This window comes from Phalacrocorax aristotelis, chromosome 2 (assembly GCF_949628215.1).
Source record: "Phalacrocorax aristotelis chromosome 2, bGulAri2.1, whole genome shotgun sequence".
NCBI lineage: Eukaryota > Metazoa > Chordata > Aves > Suliformes > Phalacrocoracidae > Phalacrocorax > Phalacrocorax aristotelis.
The window spans coordinates 109,706,345-109,731,778 of record NC_134277.1 but is presented as its reverse complement, the minus strand read 5'-3'; the positions used below and the strand labels follow the sequence as shown (position 1 = coordinate 109,731,778).

Below are 25,434 nucleotides of genomic sequence, written 5' to 3'. Positions count from 1 at the left end.
TGCCTTTTCTCCTCCTATTCCAGTGAACCTCTTTTGCCCTATGAGGGGAAGAAAGCATATTGTCCAAGAACGTGGTTTTCAGGGGAAGATCTTGAAACAAGAAGCAGTACTGCTCTGTACCAGGAGCTCTCTTGAATTGCGGAGAGTTTAATGGGTCTTAACAGAAGTTGCACAGTTGCCTGAGCCTTGACAGATGCTGCTGCGTATTGTGTGCTGTCTGGAGGAGTCCCTGTACGCTGGGGTCATCTCGCCTTGTGTAGGTACTTTGAAGCAGTGGTTGAAGTAGGAATGCTTAAGGATATGCCACAGAGGCTGCTTTTGCTGTTGCTGACAGACGGACAAGACAGTGGAGTTACACACTGGGTTTTCTTTTTTTTTTTCCCCAAAAAAGCTTGCAATTTCTTGATGAGCAGATGAAGCAATCTGGGAAAAGGACAAAGGAACAGTAACATAAGCAAAATATCCCTGTTGAGGTTTCCTAAAGAGGAATTAATACAGAACAGGAGCTATTTGCTTCTGCAAGTTTCTACAGGCAAATTATATTCTTGACCACTCTTCAGTTCTCATGATAGTTACAGTATTTTAAAGCTCTGGTTCCTGGAACTATATAAATTAGAATGTCAAGTTTCATTAAAAAATTATGGTAAAGCATGTTTCTAGCCTTCCTGACTGCAGCCTAAATCTTAAAGTAAACTCAAATGTTTCTAAAAAACAGAAAACAATGGAAACATATTTTTTTAGTCTTGGGATTAACTTCAAGTGGGCGGTACTAGAATTATCAAACCTACATGATCAGTAGTGCTAAAGGCTCTTGAAGGATTTAACTGCCTCAGCAGTTATGTTTAATTTGAAGAGTAGAGAAAGAGAGCAGCCAGTTTATTTCCCTAGTTATTTAGGCACCATTGGTGATATATTTGTGGGTTTGTATATTTAATACAGTCTTTGATGTTTTCCCTTATGCATCTTTTTATTATATAAATAACGTCCTTGTTTCCTAGTGTTTGTTGTTAGTGTGTGCGAACACATTCATCTTTTGTTTCACCCTTCCCTAGTGACCTGTTACATTTAGTTATAGGATATGCAGAAAGGAAATAATTAGTCTAACTCTGATCTGCCCTTGAAATTGTGCTGTGCTTTTAAACCACTGCAGAAGAGGAACAGTAAGTTTGTTTCTGCTCTCCTCAGCAACAAAGCACAGAGTGAATCTAGGCATTGTAAATTATTGTCTTACAGTAGCCTAAAGAGCCACTATTTAACAAATGAGTTGTAGATGGAGACTTTTGTTTCCAGCATGGAGATGCTGCAGATAGGGCAGTGGTGTGCCAGGAGCTCCTGAACTGTGAAATCAGAAGAGACCGTTAGATTATCTGAGCACCTGTGTGGGTGCCCGTTTCACCTCACCTGCCTACTTTCATATAGTCCCTCACCTTAATTTAGTTTGGTTTTTTTTTACACATTTTACATTGAAGCTTAGTTTGTCATTGATTCATTTCTGTGTACCTCTATGGCTTTTCCTTTTTTGTTTTGAGTTTTGTGGGTTTTTTTCCCTTTTTTTCATTTTGGCATTCTGCTTGGCACTGCAGGAGCAAATTATTAAGGGTTCCCTCCTCCAAGGAGCTCGGGGGGGGGGGGGGGGGGGGGGAATCTGCCAGAAGTTATTTGAAGTGGGCTGTGAAATTTGCAAACTGTTATGGGAAAACTGTGTATAGTGTTCTGTTCCTGGTCTCCATAGTCTGAAAGCTAAGCAAGGTTTGGGTGATAGAACAAAAACTAAACAGCTTTGAGATTTGTTTTTTTCCAGCTCCTGGCGGTGAAGGACAGTCTTGGGTAGTATGGCCACAGCATAAGAACCATGCGCCTGTCTAGTTCATTTGCCTTTACTTCAGTTGAACTTTTCAGATTGGCTTTTTTTTTTTAACTGTAATTATTTTCTAGCATGTGTTGTTTTATGAGACACCAAAAATACTACAACATAGGTAATCGGAAGATAGGAAACGGCTTTATTTCTGTTAGTATCTGGACCTTGTTTTCACAGTTTCTTTTACTGCTCAAAAAAAAAGAGAGCAGAAAACATTTGGAGTACAGAAAATACAATGGGTGCTAATTTCTCCTGCTACTCCCCTTAGTCTGACTGTATGTTTACTGTGTGAGGTTGGGTGGGAGATTGTTGTAGTGCAACAGAAAACTGTCTTGGTGATTCAGTAGATGGTCCCTGATACATGGGAAATAATATTTGCTGTCAAAATCTTAAAAGGGCTTCCTTCAGGGTGGGGTGGCAGTTTTTTGGCTAGGCAGCTGTTGAGCTAAGAATACCCAGAATTTTGTACAGTGGATGTGAGCATTTTACTCCTTAATTTCACCTCCTATTTCCTAAGCAATTAATCTTTTTTGTCGTGGCTCCAGACCTCAAGATCGTAGATGTAAAGACTGTCTTTTTAAAATTATGCTCAGGCCACTGCAGTTGTGATTCTTGATTGAAGGATCTTTGTATTCCTATATTACAAATAAATGGTGCGCATTAAATAATTTTACCAAGATATTGTTTAACAAGCATGGATGAAATGTGAAATGAAGGGCTTTGCAGATCCTCATAATTAAATATCCCACTGTATAGTTTTATTCTTTTTGTTATTATCTTTATTTTGATTATCTATTACTACTATTGAGTGATATCTATTATTACTATTGAGTGATGGTTTACAGTCCAGTTCAAGTATTTTTGTTCCTTTTATCTATTATCTGTGTGTATTTCCTGCCCAAAGTCATTGTATTGTTGCTTTAAGATGATGACATCCCCTGTGCTGTACCCCAGAGCTAGATGCAGTAGTATATAAAAGTGTCTTTACACACTTCACACTATTATGATGCTAAATTATTCAGGTATTTCAAGTGGCATTTAGTTCTTTGCTGAAAGAGGATTCGAATGTGTACAGCAGTGGTGGTTATCACTCAATGTATGTTTGTCCATAAATGCATATGAAAAGTAGAGATGTTAATTTTAGTTTCACTGAGTCTACCAGGCTGGAAACTGAATGTAAGTCTGAGTATGTATCTCTCTGTTGTGTTTTGCCTCTAGCAGCTTTTAGAATCACAAATGCACATTTTTAATGACTAAACGTAACATTAACAGAGAGCCATTCTGCCCCAATTGTTTCATCGAAGAATGGACTTGCTAGAGACTGCTTTTAAGTAGCCACTTCTGTCTAACCAAGGTTTTCCCCCTTCCCCTGAAAAAAAAAAAAACAAAAAAACCGAAAAAAACCAAACAAACCAAAAAAAAACCAAAACAAAGCAGAGAAAATGAGATTATTAATTTCTGTGCAAGCGTCAGGGTGGCAGCCGGAATGCAAAGTAAAAGGAAGAGTTCATGTTGTTTTGCTGCACAAAAGACACTTTCCTCCAGAAGCTGGTATTTTTGTTCAGGCCTACCACAGGTGGGCAGGAGGCTGTAGAGCACCCCTGGGGCTGGGACCCAACGGTGCTGTAGCGACGGGTGGGTAGCCTGCTGCATTTTCCGGGTGTGGGTGTGAAAAACACCGGCAGAGGTGGAATACTGTACAGGGTGAAGGGGCACCATTAGATTATTATATTTTTCTTCCAGTTTTTAAATAAAGCTGCATTTTAGGAAATTAACAGCAAAACAAAAACATTTTGGAAAACCACCATAGCCTTTCTCTCCATTTTGCATTTCTACACTCCCTAAACATGGGGCACTGTTTTGCTGGATGTTGGGGCTGGGAGCACAGGTTTGGCACCGTACTTGGTCTTTGCAGCTGCAGTTTGGAGAGGGCACGCACCTGGATGGTGGAACCAGCCTTGGGCTGAGGCACCTGGGGGATGAGCAGCTTCCCCATATCAGTGGGGACATGGTGGTCTAGCATCGGCTCCTTTTCCCCTGGCATGCTGCAGTGGGGAGTTTGCAGCTTGCGAAGAGCAGGAAGATACTTGGTGTTATTCTGCCTATACCTCCGGGCAATTTCTGCAAAGCAGCTAGCCTGTGGCATCGTTGCTGTGTGAGGAATGGGTATCTGAGTCCTGTTGGCCAGGCTTTGGGGTTTGGGGGGGTCTATAAGGGGAAATGGAGCTTGGCCAGCTAGAAGACTCCATGTGGCATCTGCTCCTGGCACCTTCCCCTTCCCATTTCTTTCCCAGTAATGTGAAACTGATCATCTTAAATAAAGTGGTTAATGTACGTGATTTAAAAAAAAAAAAACAACAACCCACTACAAGGTGGATGTGAGAAAAGGCAGAGAAGCTCTTGACTGACCTGAGGACCAGGGTGATTCAGAAAGCCATGCAGCCAGCTGGTGATGAGATAAAGTGCAAGGGATTGTCCCTTCTCTGTCCCACCTGTGCTGGCAGGTTGGGAGGTCTTTGCTGGGCAAGGCATTCTGCCAGCTCCCTGAAAGGAAAGCTTTCTGGGGAGGTCAGGGCTTTCACACTGCTGCACCCTCTGACCGGGCTCATTTGGGGAAGGGAAGAGACCTGGGGTGAGAGGCAGCACAACTGCTTTTAAGGGTATGACCTTAAAGGAAGAGTTGGGAAAGCCAAAGATAAAGACGGCCCAGAACATCCTTACAGCTGCCAAGCCTAAAATTAAATGCAGGGTAGGCTTTGTTTTCCTTGCAGGCTCACATGCTGCATGTGTCTTCCCCTAGTTAGCCTACTCTGCGAGGATGGCGAGTGCTGACGCCGAGGAGCACTTGACTCCCTGGTAATAGGTCTCTTGTGACTTTTTATAATCCCTGTCGTCACACGATGGGAGCAGGCGGGCGACATGGCAGAGCTGCCGTCACATGCGGGCACGCGCAGAGCGGCGCTGCTGACAGCAGCTATCCTGGGACTGTTGCTATTGACAGCCAAAGCGTTGTTGACTGTAGGGAGGATCCAAATTATTACTGGTGACTAGATGAGGTATTAAGTGCAGAATTGACGTTAGAAGCCCATATACAGGACACAATTCACCGTGTCACTTACACAGTGGTTTAAAATGTGGGCAGTGGATCAGGAACAGGCAGCAGAGGGATGCTGGATACCACATCTCACGTGTGTGTTGTGACCATTCCCTGTGAGGCTGTTGCTTATGTTTTGGCAGGGCACCTATTAACAGTTATGCCCAAAAAATCCACTTTTGCCAGATGAAAAAAAAAAAAAAGTTTGGGCATAGCTTGGCCATTCTGGGTGGGCCAAAACAATGTTGAAAGCTTATACTTGGGACTTCGCTTCTGTGGAAATACAGTTTGATTCTGATGTCAGCACATGAAAATGGAGTAGTGTTACCATATAGTCGCTACTGTTTAAGATGGTGTATCTGTTAAGCAGACATGCTGTTAAATCAGACTTACTCTGTGAGCTCTGGAACAGGCTATCTTAATTTTATTCAGAATTTGCTTAGCACTGTTGTACCCACATTATGCAGTATAAAAGCCTGTTAGATAACGTGCTCGCCTGGGAGCCCTGCGACTGAACAAGAGCCTTTCTGATCTGTTTTCCATGTTGCTACCAACTATGTATGAGACTTGGGCAGTTTTAGAGGGGAGGAGCACAGGTAAACCAGGCTGCAGTGGTACTTTTGGCGTCTCTTGCTAGCTGCCATGCAAGGGACTGATTGGCCCAGGACATTTCAAGAATGCAGAATTTGGTTTTTTTGCTTTGCTTCTCCCTGCCTGTCCTTCTGTTTCCTCTGGCTGCTGAGGGAAAGCAGCAGTTCTACAGCTGCCTTCTTTAATCCCCTTTGACTGGACTGCAATTTTAGCTGAGCAGTACCTACATTATAGGGAGGGAGAGGCGCCGAGTGTAATGCCGTACTAAGGGTTTTACACTTGTCTCCTTGCTTGCTGCGTAGCCAGGATAAGTCGTAACCATTTCTTCAAATCCCTGTGAGTTTTTCCTCAAAATGAAGTGATTAACTTCTGCTGTAAACTTCCCCTTGTCTAGGGCATCCAGGCCTTGCGCTGAGCTTGACAGTATTCAAGATCTCCTGCCCACATAGACTATTAGGTTCTGCTTATCCTTCGTTTCCACTGCCTGGTGAAATATTAGATAACAGGGAAAGAGCTTATCTTACGTGCGTCTGAACTGACAAATATGGCAGCCTTTCAGTAAAAAGGCTAATGCAGACGAGGCCTTTTTCCTGGCTAGAATAAGAATGAGGCTGGCGCTTGTCTTCTGCCACTGACAACGGTCAGATGCGTGCAGCATGATTTCCATAGCATCCAGACAGTCGGAGCACCTAATATCTACCTGTCCAGTCAATACATCAGCTTTGCTAGAGCGAGGAGCTGAAGTTTGTCATTGAGGCGGGTTTCTAATGCAGCACAAATGGATCTTTCAGCCGTACTCCCGGGTAAACATTGTAAGCCCCACAAATTTATTCACCAGCAGTGACAAATAACTGTGTCAGTCACTTCTGTTTTCTTCCCTAAATAAGACGTTGTCTGTAAATGCCCTTATGGATTTAATTTTTGTAGCCTTAAGCTGGGGGGTGTGGGGGGGATTTATTGCTGTTTGAACAGGTTAATATTAGTTTTATTTCCCTCTGTGTTTCTGCACATGAAAAACAAATTTAAGCTTGAACTTGATGATCTTAAAGGTCTCTTCCAACCTAATGATTCTATGATTCTAATAACCTTCAGAGGGACCTGTTTCAGGATTTAACAGTTTCAGGGTAGCAGCTGGGAAACACTGTCCTGGTAGCAGTATTGTGGGAAGTTTGGCTTAAAAGCATGACTGAGAAACAAGTCTTTACTGTGCTGGGGCTACCTGGAAGGGGAAGAGGAGTGGAAGGAGGAGGCTGCTTTGCTCGCAGGGCACTGAGCAAGGCGTGTTACTCATTTCAGAAGTTTCTTGGCTCATCTCAGGCATAGAGCTGTGCTTGAAGTTTAACACTTCCATTTTGAGAAAGAATACTCACCGTTATAATGTGGCATATTTCTGCATTGCATTCATACAGATATTTTGGGAAATTGTTTTCCCAGCCATAAATCCTAAACTATACACTCTCTGTCAAATTCTCAACCACCAGCTAAAACCCAAAGTGTCTGACAGCCCTTAAAGATGGGCATCTAGTGGGAGAAACCGGTGGCCTTTTTAGAAATGAAGGAATACAAGTTAAGGGGTGGCTTGCTGCAGTATGGTGAAACACAAGAGTACTCTGAATGGAGGAAGTGGAAAGAGTTGTTAATTCGGCAAGCCAGACACACCTAGACAGCATCCTGAGCTGCTGCCAACCCACACGGGGTTTTTGGACCTTTTCCAGGCTTTGTTCCTGAAAATAAATTGTTCAAGATGAGAAACTTTGAAGATTGCATTGACCAGTGAGCCGTGCCTCTGGGTGTGAGCTTTAAGTGAGAGAACTCAGACTTTGATTTGGGCTAGAGGCTCACGGAAAAAAAGCTGTGATCAAAGTTTAGCCTATATTTCATTTGTTTGCAGGAGGTGATCTGCAATTTTTCTGTTGTTTCTTGCTTATAAATGGGATTTATTCTGACCTTGGAAACTGTGAAGGGGCTGTCGATCTGATTATTTAGTTTAGCTATTGACTTGCTTTGTAGCTGCAATTCATATAAAATGATCACCCCTGTATCTATTTCACAGGAGCAGCACGTGAAGAAATTAAGTAACATCTATAAACCATTCAGAATATGTAAAACAATGGATGTATGCTAACCATTATGTTATTTATTTAATGCTTTGATAGCCATGTTGCAAAACAAATGAGGAGGTGGGGATATCTTTTGGAACAGAATATACTGCAGCGCCTGCCTTGATCTGCATTAGACATCTGCACTGTGAAGTACAAGTGATGCTGAAAGATGCACTGAGAAAACAAACGGGTTACAGTACTGTCGTGTTAGAAATTACAAAATGTGTAAGCAATAGAGAAACTAAAACTACTTCAGTTTCATGCAGAACTGTAAAGTATTAACTGAATAAATATAGCAGAAAAGATAAAATACGAACATTTTGGAAACTGGGACTCAGACAGTTCTTTATGTGACAGAAATTCACACTGCTGAAAAAAAAAAGGGCAACTTTTTTTCTTTTTGCAGAAAAACAGGCCCTCAAAACTTTGTCATTTAACACTGGGAACTACAACTCTTACCTCTAAAAGTAAACAGACAAACAAACAAAAAACACCTTCCTGAAAATTTTTGGACGTGCTCAGATTTAAACTGGCTTTGAGTGAGACACCTACAATGAACAAAAAGTCCTAGTCTGAGCTTTCAGAGCAAGAAATAAGAGAGGACATGAAGGAAGAATGCCAGAGTCCTTTTAAATTCAAAATGTCCAAGCGTCTGCCTAAAAAAGGATAGATTCAAGCTGAGAGCCAGTTTGGGTTGTATGATGGATTCATGTTCCTTATATGCACAACCTTGGCTTGAGCAATTCTCTTCTTCCCGTCTTCTGTGTGTAAAACAGAAACCAGCAAAGTAAAGTTACTCGCTGTGTCTAAAAACAACAGGATGAGTGCTGGAAAGGGTGTGCCTTTTCTAATTAATTTAGCAAAACTGTGCTAATATGATGACATGCAGCTTCCAAGGCAGGAAATACGGCAGGTAAGGTATCAGCAGCAACTCAGCCTCACCGCCCTTAGTGTTGTACAGCAACGTTTCTCAGACTCCATCCATAAGCCATCACTGATGGGTGCACTGAGATTTCTCCCGTGAGACCCTGTTGTGTACCTACTGCAGCCAAGGGATCAGACCCCTGAGACCAGAGGTGGGCCAGGAAGCTCTTGCTGTAGGGTGTAAACTTTATGAGGGAAGTAATTGCAAGTTTGCTCTGCACTTGGTTGAGACTACAGGAACAGGAGCGGAGCATGATGTACAGGGGGTCTGTACTGCCCCACCTGAGGGCAGGAGCTGTGTGGCCAGGTCTTTGCCACATGCCACAGGGAGTTTGTATGCATGGCCCTTGTGTTCTGGTGTGCCCGGGCATCATGGACAGGAGAGGGGCTGCACATGTGCACGTAGGTGTTCAATGAAGTCCAGCGTGCAGTTTGTGGGGGAGGCTGAGATACTGTGTGCAGGTGGCCAGCACATGCTTCCGATGTCAGACACGTCCCAGACCCCGCACGCTCACTGAATATGCCCTGCGCTGGCAAACCACACACTCTCACAAGTCATTTGTCTGGGACTTCTGAATGGCAATAAGCCTGGTCTGAGCTGCTATGCAGATCAGGATGCCAGGCATCCTGAAATCCCAACAAATCCCCTTAGCGCTTTTGGTAAATCTGCAACTGGGATTTACCGTTGTGACAGCACATCCTAAGTGTGGTAAAAATAGCCTGTCTCCCAGCATTGCAAACCTGACTCACATCCCAACAGTTAATGGGTGAGCAGTCAAGGCTGTTTCTTGAATCGTTGCACGCGTGCATGAAGCAGTCCCGGTGGCAGGGGATCACAAAGCTGCATTGCAAAGCACTTGCCTGGCTCAGGCCAATTCTCTGCAGCTTTGGCTTAAAACTCAGCGGATCAGAAGTATGGCAGAGATCCCTGATGTCAGGCTGAAAGGGATGATGGAGAAATCTCTCTGCCCTTTGCTTCTCCAGAAGGCTGCGTCTGCCCTGTGCATGCCTGGAGGCAGTCTGGAAGGTGCGCTCTGCAGGCAGTGTCCCCTCCTAGGCTGGGCAGAAAGCACAACCCTCTCCCTGGAGACTGCATAACAACTTGGGTTTTTTTGGTTTTAACCCTTTACCTTAATCCCAATGAAAACCATGTTTTTTATGAGAAATTAGGACCATGCCAAATTTGAAGCATCAGTAGTTTTGCTACCCCAGTGGGGTAACGTGGAGAAGTGAGAGGAAGTGAATGTGCTTTTCCCGCTCTGTGTGTGCATGCACACATGGGATAGCGCTGCTTCTCTGTAACCCTGAAAAGGAGTACCTTACTCTCAGAACTTCCTCTCCAGCAAGAAGGTTCACCCAGAAAGTCGGGCCCCACCCAAACTGAATGTAATATCTCTTTAATGGGCTACACAAAAATGCTACTGGTGAGTCAGTACATTGTCGGATGTACAGTCGTACAGTTTGAAATGCAGCCTCCTGTCCAAAAATACCAGCCAACGAACTGCAAGATATATTAGCTGTCAGTTCTCAGTGTGTCTAGTGAGATTTCAAGCAAAGTTGGGGTTTTGCTGTCGCTTGGGGCTGGCCTTCTGCTCACTGGGAAAGGGCACCCATCCATTTGATACTGGGCAGATTTTGAAAATGCACCTTTGTGATTTAGGTGCTCACACGTCATCTTCAAAAGTGGCTTAGCAGCTCAAATTTCATGTGGTGCTGATATCAGGCAGTATGGGAAGACTGAAGTGAGTAAGGCTGTGCTCTGTGGAAGTGCTGCATAGGTGCTTCCATGGTACCAAGACAGAGGAGTGGGGATGGGCAGGGATAGCTGAAGGGACTTCCCGTAGGTCACTAGCAGGTCTGTGACAGAGCTGGGGAGAGAAGCTGAATCTGTCTGATCTCGTAGCTAGTAGGCCATGCATCTCTTTAAACCAGGGAAGATTATGGAGCGGCTCATCTTGAGTGAGCTCACCAGACACGTACAGGACAACCAGGGTATCAGGCCCAGCCAGCCTGGCTTCATGAAAGGCAGGTACTGCCTTTCATAGATCACCTTCTATGACCAGGTGATCCACCTAGTGGGTGAGAGAAAGGCTGTGGGTGTTGTCTGCCTGGACTTTAGCAAAGCCTTTGACACTGTCTCCCAGAGTATTCTCCTGGAGAAACTGGCTGCTCATGGCTTGGATAGGTGTACTCTTCGCTGGGTAAAAAACTGGGTGACAGCCAAGGCCAAAGAGCTGTGGTGAATTAAGTTAAATCCAGTTGGTGGCTGGCCACAAACGGTGTTCCCCAGGGCTCAGTGTTGGGGCCAGTCTTGTTTAATATCTTTATCAATGATTTGGATGAGGGGATCTAGTGCACCCTCAGTAAGTTTGCAGATGACACCAAGTTGGGCAGAAATGTTGATCTGCTTGAGGGAAGGAAGGCTTTACAGAGGGATCTGGACAGGCTGGATTGATGGGCCAAGGCCAACTGTATGAGGTTGAACAAGGCCAAGTGCTGGGTCCTGCACTTGGTTACAACAACCCCATGCAACCCTCCAGGCTTGGGGAAGAGTGGCTGGAGATCTGCCTGGAGGAAAAGGACCTGGGGGTGTTGGTTGACAGCCGGCTGAACATGAGCCAGCAGTGTGCCCAGGTGGCCAAGAAGGCCAACAGCATCCTGGCTCTTGTATCAGGAATAGTGTGGCCAGCAGGAGTAGGGAGGTGATCGTGCCCCTGTACTTGGCACTGGTGAGGCCACACCTCGAACACTGTGTTCAGTTTTGGGCCCCTCAGTACAAGAAGGACATGGAGTTGCTGGAATGTGTCCAGAGAAGGGCAACGAAGCTGGTGAAGGGTCTGGAGAGCAAGTCTTATGAGGAGAGGTTGAGATAACGGGTTGTTCAGTCTGGAGAAGGGGAGGCTGTTGGGAGACCTTATTGCTCTCAACAACTACCTGAAAGGAGGTTGTAGCGAGGTGGGTGTTGGTCTCTTCTCCCAAATTACTAGTGGTGGACCGAGAGGAAATAGCCTCATGCTGCATCAGGGGAGGTTTACATTAGATATTAGGAAAAATTTCTTTACTGAAAGAGTGGTCAGGCATTGGAACAGGCTGCCCAGAGAGGTGGTTGAGTCTCCATCCCTGGAGGTATTAAAAAAACATGTAGACGTGGCACCTGGGGACATGGTTTAGGAGGCATGGGGGTGTTGGGTTGATGGTTGGACTTAGTGACCCTAGATGTCTTTTCCAATCTTAATGATTCTATGATTCTGTGGAACATCTCATGCCATAAATTTGGGGCAGTCTTGTATGTTCTGTATGCAGGATCGTTTTTCCTTTTCTTTCTCAGTCCCTGAAGTCCTCCTGTGAGACACTTCAAGTTTCATTGTACCCTATCTGATCCAGTACTATGCAGGTAGTACTGGAAAAAAAATGGATGGAGGGGCAGTGCTAGAAAGCACCCTTCAACCCTTACTGAGACCCCAGCTCTGTCTTGGAGTCTGTTCAGAAACATCCATCCCTCCCGACTGCCTGGGCTCAGTAACACCACAGCCCACCAAGCAGTGGGAACCTGCTACTCCACGTATGAAGCAGCACTGCATTGCTTGTATTGTTAGGCTGCTGATTTTGTTTCTGGCTCTTGGATTCCACCCTGAAATGACAGTGTCATTGGAACTACCTAGAGGTACAAGAGTTACCCTTGCCTTATGTAGGGTTCAAGAGGTTGGTGGTCTTCATGGTAAATGGTCAAGCTGCCTTCCTATCATATGTGCAGTGTCTCAGAACTGGCTTCAGTTTGCAGATAGCATTAGTTCTGCTGAAAACAAGAATACTGTCATTGCATTGGGTGGGATTGGCCTCATTTAATGTAAAGTGGATATGGATTTAAGTTTCATGTTGAGTTGCTAGAGTGCTGTCCATCAAGTGATGTTTGGAGATTGTTTTTTTAGAAGCTATGCCAGTTTTGACATGCTGCTTTAATATTTTTCTGGCTGCAATAGGGCAAGACATAGAAATCTTATGTTGTCATCACACAGAGCTGTGAAGTGTTCTTTTTTTTTTTTTTTTTGCTTTCCCTCTCTTGCACTCTGTCATATGGAAACCAGATCAAGATTATGAAATTATTGCCCACAAACTGTGATCTTTTTTCTTTTTTGTGGTGGGAACTGACAAGTCAGTGATGGCTTGGTGCTGTTGGTACTAGCTGTTCATGCTGCACACATTTGTATGTATCAGGAAGCACCGAACTTGGCGTGCTTCTCAGTTGGCACATAGGCTGGTGAAACGTCAGATTTTTAATTGTGATAAAGTTCACGAAAGAAAAAAATATGGCAGATGTTTCCTTTTGTCAGAGCCGAACTGAATGATTAAAACGTGATATGATGTACTATGAACGAGTCAGTGTAAACACCATCCCTGTGAACATGTCAAAAGGCTGAAGAACGTAGACCATTCATGGTAATGTTAAAAACCATGTGGTCTGAATGCTGTATTACCAAGCTTTTTTCTTTAAATGCAGAGCATGAATCTTATGAATTCTTATTGGCTTTATACAAAATGAGAAGATAACATATTCTGCTTTGGTAAAAATAGCCTGGTAGCTTCTGCAACTGGTGGTTTACTCAGAGGTCTGCTTTTCACAAGCAGCAGTGAGGTATCCGATTCCCATTGAGCTCTGAGCTCGCTCGCCTAATTCTCTCTTTTTGAGAGGATGTATTTTTGGGTAGTCTTACTCCTTTGCCAGTCTGAAGGAAGCGGCAGAAACGCTGCTGCTTGCTGAGGAATGCCTGTGATGATGTGTTAAAACTGGCTCCTGATAAGTGGTTATAGAAAAACTGCAGGAAGCATCCGACGACTGACATTTCTCTGTGGAGTTTCTCTCCCATCTCCTCCTCACATCTCCTACTGAGGATTACTGTCTACACATTCACTTAGGCCATTAGTCAGAGAAGTGCATTAGAAACTTCCTGATGCTTCCCCATGAGCTGAGTACATTATATCTGCAGTTATTCTCATTCTTGCTGGCCTAAGAAGTCTTGGCTAGATTCTGATTCTTATTCCCACTGTTGTCAGTTCTCAAGATTTTATGTAAATTAAGTGGTTTTCCTAATGCTTCAGCTGCTGGAATCAAGGGAGTTGATGAATACCTTCGTTTTGACATAAAGGTCAAAAAACACTGGAAAGATGTGATCAAAGTGTATCCCCAAGTGTTGTTTTGTGCCACTCTTCTGATTTGAAGGAGCCTGACTTAACAGTTTTGGAATGCTGGGGATTGGGAATAAAATACTCTTTTATCATAAAGTGGGTTATAAACTGTAGCAAATCCAAATAATTTTGCATGCCAAAAATCTCAGACCCCGTCTTTTTTTGGGGGTGCACTGCAAGTAAGGTGGATGTGTTTTGCAGACCAATTTAAATACCCTTAACCTGTGGCCCCCTTCTCCAGATCAATTACATTGATTTATTGGGGAAATTTTGTGTTTGTGTGCATGGACATACACAAATTGTATACAAACAATGTTTTTTATTTTAAGCGGGGCTGTGGAAGTCAGAAGTAATGACCTTCGCAAAATAGCCATACAGTGATGGCTATGATAACTGTTGTTAATGCAAACAAAGCAAAGCATCTATAGTTTTTGCACCGTGGCAGTTTGTGGAAATGCAGTATGGGTTTTTTTTAATTAGCTTAAGTTTTTACACCTCTCTTGCACCATAGGAACTTAATCCATCACGAAACCTCGTTAGAAGCGGCGCCATTGTATCCTGAGGCAGATGTGAAATTTGTGTGAGTCACTGATTTGTGATCAAGCTGAAGGAAACTGAGTTTACAATTCTTAAGAAAGAAGCCACCCATTGGGGATGCGTTTACACAGCTCCTTTTGTATAAATCATTAGTGCTATAAACTATCCATTATTGTTAGGGGAAGAAATTTAACAATGCAAATAAAACAAAATACTGTGGCAGAGCAATTTTATGCTTGACTGTAATGTTTAATGGCATGTTCTCATAAAGAGATTTTCCCATCCTTCAGACCTATCATGTCTGTGATTCACTTGATTTCCGATGGTTTGAACATCCCCCATTTTATTCCTAGAGTTGTTTTCTCTAGAGCAATTTCTGTAAACGTGCTGCAGCATGGGGTTATCCAGGGTTAATTTCCCTTATGATTACACATCCAGACAGCATGTATGTAAATGCTGCAAGACAAATGATAAGAAAACCATAGGATAAAAGAAAAAGAAAATTCCTTTGTTTTGCTTGTAGATCCATTTTCCAATATCAATGTATTTCCCTTACTCACTTTTAAATGTTAATACTAGCTTGTATTGGCATTGTAGGTCTTCAAAAGCATTATTTTTCTGCAATCACTGACCTCAAATTTTGCATTATGTTGATTCCCTTTCTTCCCCATATCTCTTTGGACACTTTTTCCAGGTTCCTCTCTTCATCCTTTACTTTCAGATATTAGACAGCACCATCAGTGAGGCAGAGCTTTGTATCTCTAAATCAGCTGATTATATTAATGCCAGAAATAAAATAGAGCTCTTCACATTCTACTTGTATTTTTAGTACCTTATTGTAATCCTGGTTCTGCTTTCCCTTCTTATCTCTGTTCTGTGCCTTGCCCTCAGTTTCTTTTTTAGACCAAGGTTGCTGAGTTTTCTTTTGATCTTGAAAGGTTTCTGCACTGTCCAGCTTTCTGAAGTCTTTCCATACACCTTAGTCAGAAAGTACTAAAATATCTTGATAGTCTGTTAATCTGCAGTCAAGTACCATTTGTTTTCTTTTCCTGGCTGCCAGGGACTTTGTTGGCAATTGAGATTTATGGAGTGAATAATCCACCTGGCAGGAGATTCTCTGTAACTCCGAAGAGCGTTCTTTAGCGGAAGAATGAATGTTCCATTTTGTGTGTAAAATACCACTAATAGCTTATTTAGCAATCTATATTTCTACAACAGGGCTTTCAGTTTTGTGTTGGAGGTGGATTGTTGCATATGCATAGATTCTAGCACCCATGCTAATTCTGTCTCTCATTTAACTTTCATCTGTTCCTATGGTAGGATAATGCATGATGTGATCTCTCAGCTTTTTAATGTGGTCCTTAGTGCATCTCTTCTAGCTCCTGTTTGAATGGGCTAAAAAAAATTATTAATAATGAGGGATGATTCTTCCCTGTACTTGCTGGGAATTGCCTGGAAACCACGGGGAGCTTAGGCAGGGTACTCATGTTGCAACCACTGGGACCTCACAGAGTCCAGTACCAAGGTACTAATTGCAATTACTGCTGGGAGAACTTTGAATAACAGCAGAATTTAAAAAGAAAAACAAACCCATTGTGATTCTTTCTTGCCTTTTCTCTTACTTAAATGGCTTGTTTTTACAACCACTGATTAGCTTTGAGCTCTAAATACGCCAAAAGCTATAGAATATGGTCAAAATGAAGGATGAAAGGGGTTGCAGTATTTTCAGTGCAGCCGATCTTATTCACAAGTTTTTAATAGAACTAAATGGAGGATTGAATTAGTCGATGATTAAAATAAGTAGAAGCCACTGTATAACAAGTACCTGTGTGAAATTTTGGTTCTCAGAGACCCGGTTGCTTTGTCCCTTTAGGGATATTTTCATGGTCTGAGTAGCCTGGGCTGATGATCACCCTCAGTTTTACAGCTGTCTTTCCCTGCCCAGGGCTTCTCATTCCTTATGCATCAGCACTAGGGAATTCTGTACCTGTTTTTCAGCAGTGGCAGGGGAGCATCAAAGTTACCAGCAGCGTAATCTCCAGGGTAAACAGGGCCAGTGTATTATTCTCACTGTACCATTTAACCCTGCTGGAGGAGACGACTGTAAATTGGCCTGTGTCGAGCTGGCGTGCAAGGACTAATAGAACTGCAGTGGGGATAATTCGTGAGCAGATTTTCTCACTCGCCAGTGTAAACAGAGCTAGGGCTGGTCAGGTCTGAAACAGTGCTTACTTTTAAAACAGCATGTTATAATTCAGTGTCCCAGATTGAACCCTCCTTCCAGCACAGGAAAACAACCCCCTGCATGCATGGCCAGCACATGGACCATGCAGGCTGTGTAACTAACTATGCAGCTGAAGGACCACTTTGTTTTTCTAGGAAACAAGATTTGAAGGGAGCTCGTTAACTGAGGATTGCAAAGGGTGATTTTTTAAAAAAAGGAGAGAGAGAAATCAATTTCACAATCCTTCCTATTAATGCAGAGTAAAGAGCAGCTTTAACTTAATTTAGAGGCTTAAACACTGTCCTCTTCTGCATTAAGGCCCTCTACCAAACTTTCTTTTGGGTTGTGTCGCTAATCTCTCCACACTGCTCCTGTCTGCTTGTTCCTTGCGCCTCATCACATTAAACACAATGACATAATACATCTAGATACGCACCTTCTGGCAAATGAGTTACCTGAATTCACTGCCAATAAGAAAAGCACTTTTCTTTTCCCTGGGGTGGTGCCATTCCTCACTATCTTTTTTTTTCTGACAAACTTAACTTGTAAACTCCAGATTTAAGTGAAAAGGTGAAAATTTACCCCAGGAGGTGGCAGTTTGAGAGCTGGGAGCATCTGTGGTTGCTTGAAGCTCATCCAAGTGCAGACCCTTACCAAAAAGGAGATGGTCCCAGTCTCCTGCTCTGTCCCTCCCATGCCATTTCCCACCTCTTTTTTATGTTGGCCTCAGTGTTAAGCCAGCAAGCAATGTGACTTTTTCCTGTGAGCAGAGACCTGGTCCAGCTTGTCTGTGCTTCAGCTGTGTCACCAACCATGTGTGTGCTGGGGATAACACAAGAACACAAGGGGGCAGGAAGGCATTGGGGCCATGCTGCTGTGCCCCTGTGGCCACTAGCTTGACATGGGGCTGGAACTGAAGCAGGCAGCAATTACCTGGGTAGTCCCAGAGACCTGCACTGCTGCTGTCCGTGCCCTTTTGCCCACCTGGCTGGCTGGGGGGCTGAAAGCACGGCTCCCCCGTGATGGGCATGTGTTGCCCCAACATGGCTTTGACCATGAAGCATTCATTGTCTTGGTGCCACCTGGAAGAGGTGCGTAAGGATGTGTGGCCCTGCGTGAAGTGTTAATGGGTGTAGATTTGTGTCCGTCTCAGATGGTTTTCTCAGCTGAAGCTACACGTGTGGCTCTGAGGTGTGTCACAGCGCAGGGAGGGTGAAGCACTTCTGCACACTCCCCCGCCATCCAGGTTCCCCAGGTGAGTGACCCCAAGGGGCTGACTGCAGGCGGGAGGAAACACCCCCTTATTTTCCAGTTTCAGGACTGTGGGGTTTTTTCTTACCTTTCAGAGTAAGAGCTGGCCAAGAGCCTGCCAAGAGTCAGTAATGTCTTTAGAGAAGCAGAGAAAAAAGGGATAAGTAGCAGAAATGAGAAATTCATACTGAGAAAGTGGCATCTGTCCAGTTTTGGTCACCAAAGCATGACTGTGTTTTCTTACACTTAAGTCATTAACATCTTTACTATTAGTAAAACAAAAAATCAGGTTTTGTTCTTGCGGGTTCCAGAATGAGTTTTTTGTTTTCTCTGTCAAGACTGAGGAGACAGATCAGTGAATAAGTCCTTCATAAAATTTCGCCTAAATGTTACCAGGTTTAACTAGCCCTTGGCTTTCTCATTAATATGCTAGACTTGCAATGGCTTGTGGAGGAGTATTATGACTCGGCGTGCCAAAGCCTGCTTAGGGAGCTTCAACCTTGTCGCTAGAGCAGCTGTCCTGCTTGGAGGTCATGGACACCTGTTAACCAGGAGGGGAATTTTAGAAGGAAGCAGGCCCCCGTCCTTGTTGACAAAGCCTATTTCATGGGCTATCTGGCACTTGCTGCACAGTTGTTCAGCCCCTAAAGGGCTTGATTCATATTAAAAACTTGATGATAAACTCTTAATAGGTAATGAGCCAAATATTGTTCTGAGGATGTTCCCAAAGATCCTTATCAGGTGTGTTGCTTATGGATACAGCAGTCTGTAACCATTCTGCAGTCATTGTGCCTGCACTTGTGCAATAATATTAAACAAATCTTGGTGGGTAGGGAAGCAGTGGTCTAGAGAGGGAGTAAAGTGTGTGAAGTATCAGGCTCTCTACGTGCCGAATCCCCAGTCTAGCCAAAGAAATTGTTTTATGCTGTAGATTAATGCCCTTCAGGAACTGAAAAGTGTTAAAACATCCAGGCTTCAGTTGTAGGAGACCAAAGTAAAGGAGCAGCATTAATACTAATATATTAATTTCATTTTGTTTTCTGCTTGTAGTCTTTGAACTGTGCTTATCTGAAACCAACTTCTCATTTTAAACATGAGGTTTGGGCATGATGTATGTGGGTCAATGTTTGGCTCAGAAACTTTGTTTTACACTTCAGTCCTTGATGATGGAGAATTTGCAACAGGAAGATCATCAGCCTCGGCAGCAATGCTGTACACACAGAGCAGGCGATGCCCATACACAGCCACATTTAAAAGTCTGGTTTGTTGAATTAATTGTTTTCAAAGTAGTCCAGGGGCGATAAGATTGTAGTTTTGAAGGTGCTCCACATCCGCTATCTCTACTGAATTATTTCTGTCTGCTGGTAACGGTGCAGTAGTCAGTTAATTGTACGCTTGCACAAAAGCATTCCATTGACATATAACTAAAAATCATTCTGTTCTTCTAGGAACTTTCAAAGGGTATTTATTTACAGTCCACAATCACTGTCCCCCAGCTTGACTGTACTGTTTGGATTGGGGCTTTAGGCTTTGCAGTATTGAGCTAAACATCAACAATGGTTTAATAAATCCAGACAGTGGGGAGAGCCTGTAACCAAATGCGAGGGCCCTGCTGTGTGCAGTGGATATATATTTCAGGATGTGTCTTCCTAATATTTTAAAGCTCCTGACGCTTCCTAGCACAAGCTAGGTGACCGCAAGCTGGCTCGCTCCTCTTGGCCTCTTTCCCCCCCTGGCTTTTGCTCCTTGACTTTGGGTCAAGGGATTTCTTTTTTTTTTTTTTTTTTTTGAGGCTGGACCATGGGGTTTGCAGATCTGAGGGGCGTGTGGAGCAGCGGGTCTATGTCTGTGCTCAGCCCCTGAGCACGTCCTGGGGTCTTGGGCAGTTGTGGCCACGCTGTGGGGGGGAGCGGTGCTGGCGTGGGGCTGTGCTGAGCTAGCCAGCCTGCTGGAAGCAGGACATGGAGCCTTGCCAGTGCTGCCCCGCAGCTCCTCTGCCTTCAGCAGCTCCCAACACATGGCAAAGTGCGGACCAGAGGGTGAACTCTCACTCACAGAGACACACACAGATCTCACCCGGTGCTTTGGGATGCTACCATGATCCAGAGGAGTAATGAGGAATGGGAGGAGGGCTTGGCTGTGCTGGTAAAGCAGGTGTGGGAGGAACATCCCGGGAGTTGAGGGACGCAGTGCTCACGAGGGACGTGGTGCTAATGGGGCTTTGTGGCGTGGCACGGACTGCTGTGGGGCCATGCTCCTGTGAGCAGCAGCGGCGGCAGCCTTCAAGCCCCTGCTGGGGCCCTCGTCGTGGGGGCCGGGGCAGGGGAACCCCCCTGGCTGGGCCAGGGCCGAGAGGCCAGCGCTGATGCAGTCAGGAGTTTGGCCAAAGAAACACACGTGCGACTGGAGCCCGAGTCGCAGAATCTCCGGTGTTTTCCTTTCCCCCCTCCCTTTTTTAATTTGTGCGTGTTTTTTTGAACTTGCTTGAGGTTATCGGCGTTATTTCTTCTGGTGGTTATTGTTTTGCAGTATTGTGGCAGGATGTGTCTGCAGACGTGGCACTGCAGGGCAGGGTTTATGAGACACGGTGGTGTCGGGTTGATGGTTGGACCTGATGATCCTAGAGGTCTTTTCCAACCTTAATGATTCTATGGATATTGTACACCACCCCACCCTCTCCCCCCGGACTCTCCCCAAACCGTTGCATAATAAAATCACAGCCGCGCAGCTCGTGCAGGTTTCTGCGGTCCCTTCTGCTGCTCGCGTACCTGCGGCGCGGGGAGGAGGCGGGAAGCTGGGGCCGGGATTTTCTTGCCGGTGGCTTTTTCGAGTCGGTGGAAACAGGTCGGACACGGACTCCGGGTAGTTAAATAGCTCGGGAAGGTGCTTTGCCAACATACCCCACCCCTCCCGGCCCCGGCGCGGCTCCTCGCTGGGGCCGGCGGCGGGGCGGGGCGGGACGGGGGCACGCGGGAGGAGGCGGGGCGGGCGGGGCGGTGTTAGCGCATGCGCGGCGGGCCGGGGCAGGCGGAAGAGTCGGGGCGCCCCGAGCGCCCGCCGGGCCGGGCCGGGCTTAAAGAGCGGCGGGGCGGCGGCGCGGGTAAGCTACGCACCTTCCTCCCTCCCTCGCCCCGCGGCGGGGCTCGGGGACCGGCGGGCGCCGGGGGGGGGCTTTTCTTTCTCTTTTTGATATCTCCGGTTCATTTCTTTTTTAGCTTTTTTTTTTTTTTTTTTTTAAAAAAATCCGCTTCGCTCCAGACAAAGCCCGGCGGAACCCTGCCGTCAGGAGCCCGGAGGCGTCTCTCGTGCCCGTGCGTGCGCGCACACGCGCGGGTGGGGAGAGGCGTGAGGGAAGGGGGGTGCGGGCGGTCGGTGTTGGCCCTGCCCGCCCGCCGCCGCTCCCCCGCCGGCGGCCGGTACCCGCGGTCTGAGCCCCGGGGCTGGGCCCTGCCCCCGTGCTGGGGAGCAGGGCGGACAGACTGACAGTCAGTCGCTCCCCGGGCTGGGCGGGCAGGCGGAGGACGGTGTCCCCCCGCTGGATGGACCCCGGGGCTGTCGGTGATGCGGCGCCCGCCGCGGGGGCTGGCGGAGCGGCCTGAGCCCCCCCTCCGCCGGAGGCGAGCATGTCCAGTGAGCAGCTTAACAGGACAGCGGTGAAGGATGCGCGGTTAAAAGACCTGTTGTTGGAAAGAGGTACCCGTTTGTCCGTCCGGCGGGTCTGCGCGGGTGGGGCTGATGCCGCGAGGCGGGTCCCCGAGTGACCCGGAGCGAAAGCCGGCTTGCAGCCCCGCCGGCAGAGCCCGGGGGCGCGGGGGGCTCTCCGTCTGTCTGTCTGTCTGCGGAGGAAGAGGACTTCGGGTGACCGTCCAGATGCTTTTGCTTGCGTGATTGTTGATAGGGTTGCAAACTCTTTCTTTTCTTTTTTTTAATTCATTCTGTGCTGCGAAGGTATTTTCATTCCACATATAGGTGCCTTTTTTATCTTGTGCATTTACCGTGAAAAATATTCTCCTGGGGGAAAAAAAGTATTATATTGTTTCCTGTGCATGAAGAAACAGGTTTATGTGAGTGTGACACGGAGACTTGGGGAGGTAAAACCTATCTTTCTCTTCTGTTTCTCTTCTCAAAGCTCTCTTCCCCCCCATCTCTTTCCCAGTCTGCAAGGCTGTGCTGCAGTTGCAGTGGCGAGGGCCTGGCAGGTGTGGGGCAGGAGGCGAGGTGGGGGCCAGGGTCACCCGGTGCTTGTCGGCAGGTGCCAGAAACTGTTCACACTGCCTCCAGCAGTGCTGGCATAATAGAGGCTACTGCTGCTCTTGTATCTTTGCTTTTTTCTCTTAATAACCTATTAAGTAGCAGGTGGGATGGTCAGGGGGAAGGAAAGATTAAAAATCACCTTCCCCTTTCCTTTCCCTTCACTTTCCAGCGAGGCAATCCTCTTGAACATCAGTGGGGTGTCTTGTTGTGTTTTAGCATTTGCAATGTGAAGCTGGAGTTGGAAAATCTTGTCTGCTCACACCTGTGTGCTGTGGTTTTATTTTTTTTGTTATTGTATGGCCATGTCTTAGTCAAACATTTCCAAATGATTCCCCACAAGGGAAATGCTCACAGTCCCAGTCTTTTATTTCTAAAGGAGAGGTACTGTCCTGTGCTGCTGAAATATTGGGGCCTTGATAAATTTAGAAGACTCTGCCCTTGGCAGATAGAGAAGTAACATGTCATTCCAGTGATCTTTGCATTCTAGGAAAGCCTAAATCAACATTGTTTGTTTTGCATGTTGCCCTTTAGCAATAGTCTCAGTTTCCAGTCTAAAGTATTAGGTGGACCCAAAAAAAAAAGTTTTGGGTAAAGAAACACTTTGATACTTAGTGGCCACAGAATGTGAATTGCAGCAGTTGTCAACTGTGTCAAATCTGTATTTTGTGCTTCTGAGCCAAGAAAAATTGACTTTTTATTTAAGCACAGTTTTGGCGTGTTTTTTAATTAATTCTGTACTTCCTGCTTTTTGATCCTTTGGTGCTGACATCGTTAGCTTCCAGTGACTCAAGAGAGAAAAAAGAAAAGATTGCTGCATATGGGACTGATAGCAAGAGCAGAGCACTGACTAATCAGACTTTCCGATGGCGGTCTTAATGAAGAGTGGATGGTATTAAAGAGCAAAGAGAAATTAAATTACAGATGTATTGTTGCCCTTTACTCTTCCCTTAGCCTTAAATGAATTTAGTTACTCCTTCTGAGACAATGGCAGAACCTCAGCACTTAGATGGTGGCATGTCTGTGCCCACCAGTAATTTGGGACAAACAGCTGAGCCTTGGCACCAGCCTCCACACCAGTGCACATGCAGCTCATGTTGTCTGAGGTTTTGTTTGCAAGAGATCTTAGCATAATCTAACAGCCTTGGGTTTCCTTTAGTTCCATTGCAGGTTGTTTGGGATTTTATTTATGAACAGCATTTTTCTAGCTCAGCTTCATAGTTGTGTTTGTGTAAGTGTGCTGCTGTTACACAGAAGGCTGAGAATGACTACAAATGAAAGAGATAAGGGTGGGGGAAGCTTGTTTTCCCCAATGTTTGCTTTGTCTTTTTATGTATATATTTTATCTTTTTTTCCTCATTGGCTTTTTAAAACAGAAACTTAATATTTGTTCCCCAAAGTTCATGTTTTGGTATCCAAAAGTAGTACCATTTTTGGAAAGTGCTGAAACTGAGCAACTGGCACTGCTTCTTTGCTTTTTTACCAGCCTGGCAGCCAAAGACCTCCTCCCATTAACTGAAGTTGCCTTTCAAGCTGAGAGCATCCCCTGTGAGCAATGCAGTTTCCACAGAAATATCAGCAGCTGTGTAACTCAAAAGGGCAATTTCTCCCCTTATGTTGCTCATCCTTGCTGCTCCAGTATAGCTGAAAGGGTGCAAGAGTGACTCATTTCTAAATATATTCAATATTTGTGGTATAGGCAGGACTTCAGATAAGATGATGGGCTCTGATGGAGTTCATTGTAATTGTATCTCTTGCAACAGCCAAGGCCCTGGTTTCATTTTTAACCATAGTGGAACATAGCTTCTTTTAGAGTACCAGATCTCTCTTTAGATTTTTACCTGAATGGGAATGTCCTAGAAAAGTTAATTTTACTCTAGTTGGAGAGAAGTAAGTAGTCAAAAAAGCCACTGTGTGGCTTTTCAATAGGAAAAAAACCCTTTGTTTTTCACTTGATTTAGGTAGCTTTCATACTGTTTAGCTGATAAAAAATTAAGGATGGTTTACTAGATACAATGCCCTAATTCCTCTCTCTACAGCCTCTGCTTTGAAGCTTATGGAGCCCTCTGGACTGTGTTGCCATTGCAGATGGCTATTAAAATAGGGGCGCGTGTGTGTGTTTTTTTCCTAGTGAAGTTGTATTGTTCAAAAGGCTTGTCTGTGGTGTTTATGCTGAAGAATTTATTACCTATGAAGGCTGCAGGGAAAGGATCACCAAGAAGTTTTTAGCTTTGACCTACAGCCACTTATGTGAATTGATCGGCAGTGCCAAAAAGTAATTTTCATACTTTTTGGAACACAATTTTATTCACAAAACTCTGCAAAATGGACAGCAGTAACATCTTACTCGAGATCAATCTTGAAATACTGAGGGGTTTTCAGATTATTGCTTTAATAGATAACATTCTGTGTGTGATTGACATATTTTCTTTTTTTCTTTGTTTTAGCTGAACTGGAGTTTGTTCAAATCATCATTATAATTGTGGTTATAACTGTTATGGTGGTAGTGATCATCTGCTTGTTGAACCATTACAAACTCTCAACACGCTCCTTTATCAACCGACAGAGCCAAGGCAGAAGACAGGAGGAAGCTTTGCAGACGGTGAGTATGAGCCCCTTGCACTGAATTCCTTCTACTTGTGCTGCATGGGTCTGCAGTAAAGCCTCCTGAGGACCTCCGGTACAGGCAGCTGTTGCAAAAACTTCTGATGTCACTTTTAATACTCACTATAGTTAGGTCTTTTGCTGAGGTTGTATTTGCCAGTATAGAAAAAAATCAGAACATAAGGTATACTGTCTAGCTATTTTTAGACCCTGCTATGTTTTATATAGCCTGTTTTCATTTTGTGTTTGGAGGCTCAGATTTGACAACCTGTCTGCGGCTGAAATTTGAAGGGGAGTGGAGGGGTAATGAACGGAGATCACCTGGGGTACGAAGATGTGAAATACACATTGTTGTGACTTCCCATATATTTACTAATATCCTGGAGTTTTATCACTATTACTGTTTTGTGAAGCTGCAGCAGCTGTCTGCTGGATCCAAAACACTGGCCCAGGAAAATGTAATGTTTGTTTCAACTCAAACAGCAAGAAAATATTAGGAAAATGATTCATCCAAGGGTCTGGAGTGGTTAAGATGTGTTGTTACAGAGCCAAAGACTCAAGACCAAATATCAGCTGATACTTATTAAGGCTGTCTTTAGTCAACCCACCAGTAAATGGGTACCTAACTTGCTGTATAAGCCATGAGTTTGCTGGGTGGGATGCACTGCTCCCTTGTGGGGATTAACCACAGGGTATCCCTGACCTTGGGACATCCCCCTCAAGCCACAAAGTGTGCTGTGATGTTGCAGGGCAGGGTCTGTTTTCTGATGTGCTTTTTGTTGTCCTCAGAGTGGTGCCCTTGGCCTCTCTGCTG

The 25,434-nt window shown here is 45.0% G+C and overlaps 1 protein-coding gene across 11 annotated transcripts in view; it reads left to right on the top strand.

Moving 5' to 3' along the window:
- LDLRAD4 (low density lipoprotein receptor class A domain containing 4) overlaps positions 1–25,434 on the top strand; it is a 299,662-nt gene that overhangs the window by 252,158 nt on the left and 22,070 nt on the right. For 7 of the 11 annotated variants that reach the window (XM_075084622.1, XM_075084621.1, XM_075084620.1 and 4 more), the window contains one exon: positions 24,464–24,618. In XM_075084622.1, coding sequence (XP_074940723.1) covers positions 24,464–24,618 — 155 coding nt within the window. Of the gene's footprint in view, positions 1–20,755; positions 21,459–24,463; positions 24,619–25,434 lie in introns of those variants that run through there. The other 4 variants (XM_075084626.1, XM_075084623.1, XM_075084625.1 and 1 more) reach the window with 3 other exon arrangements.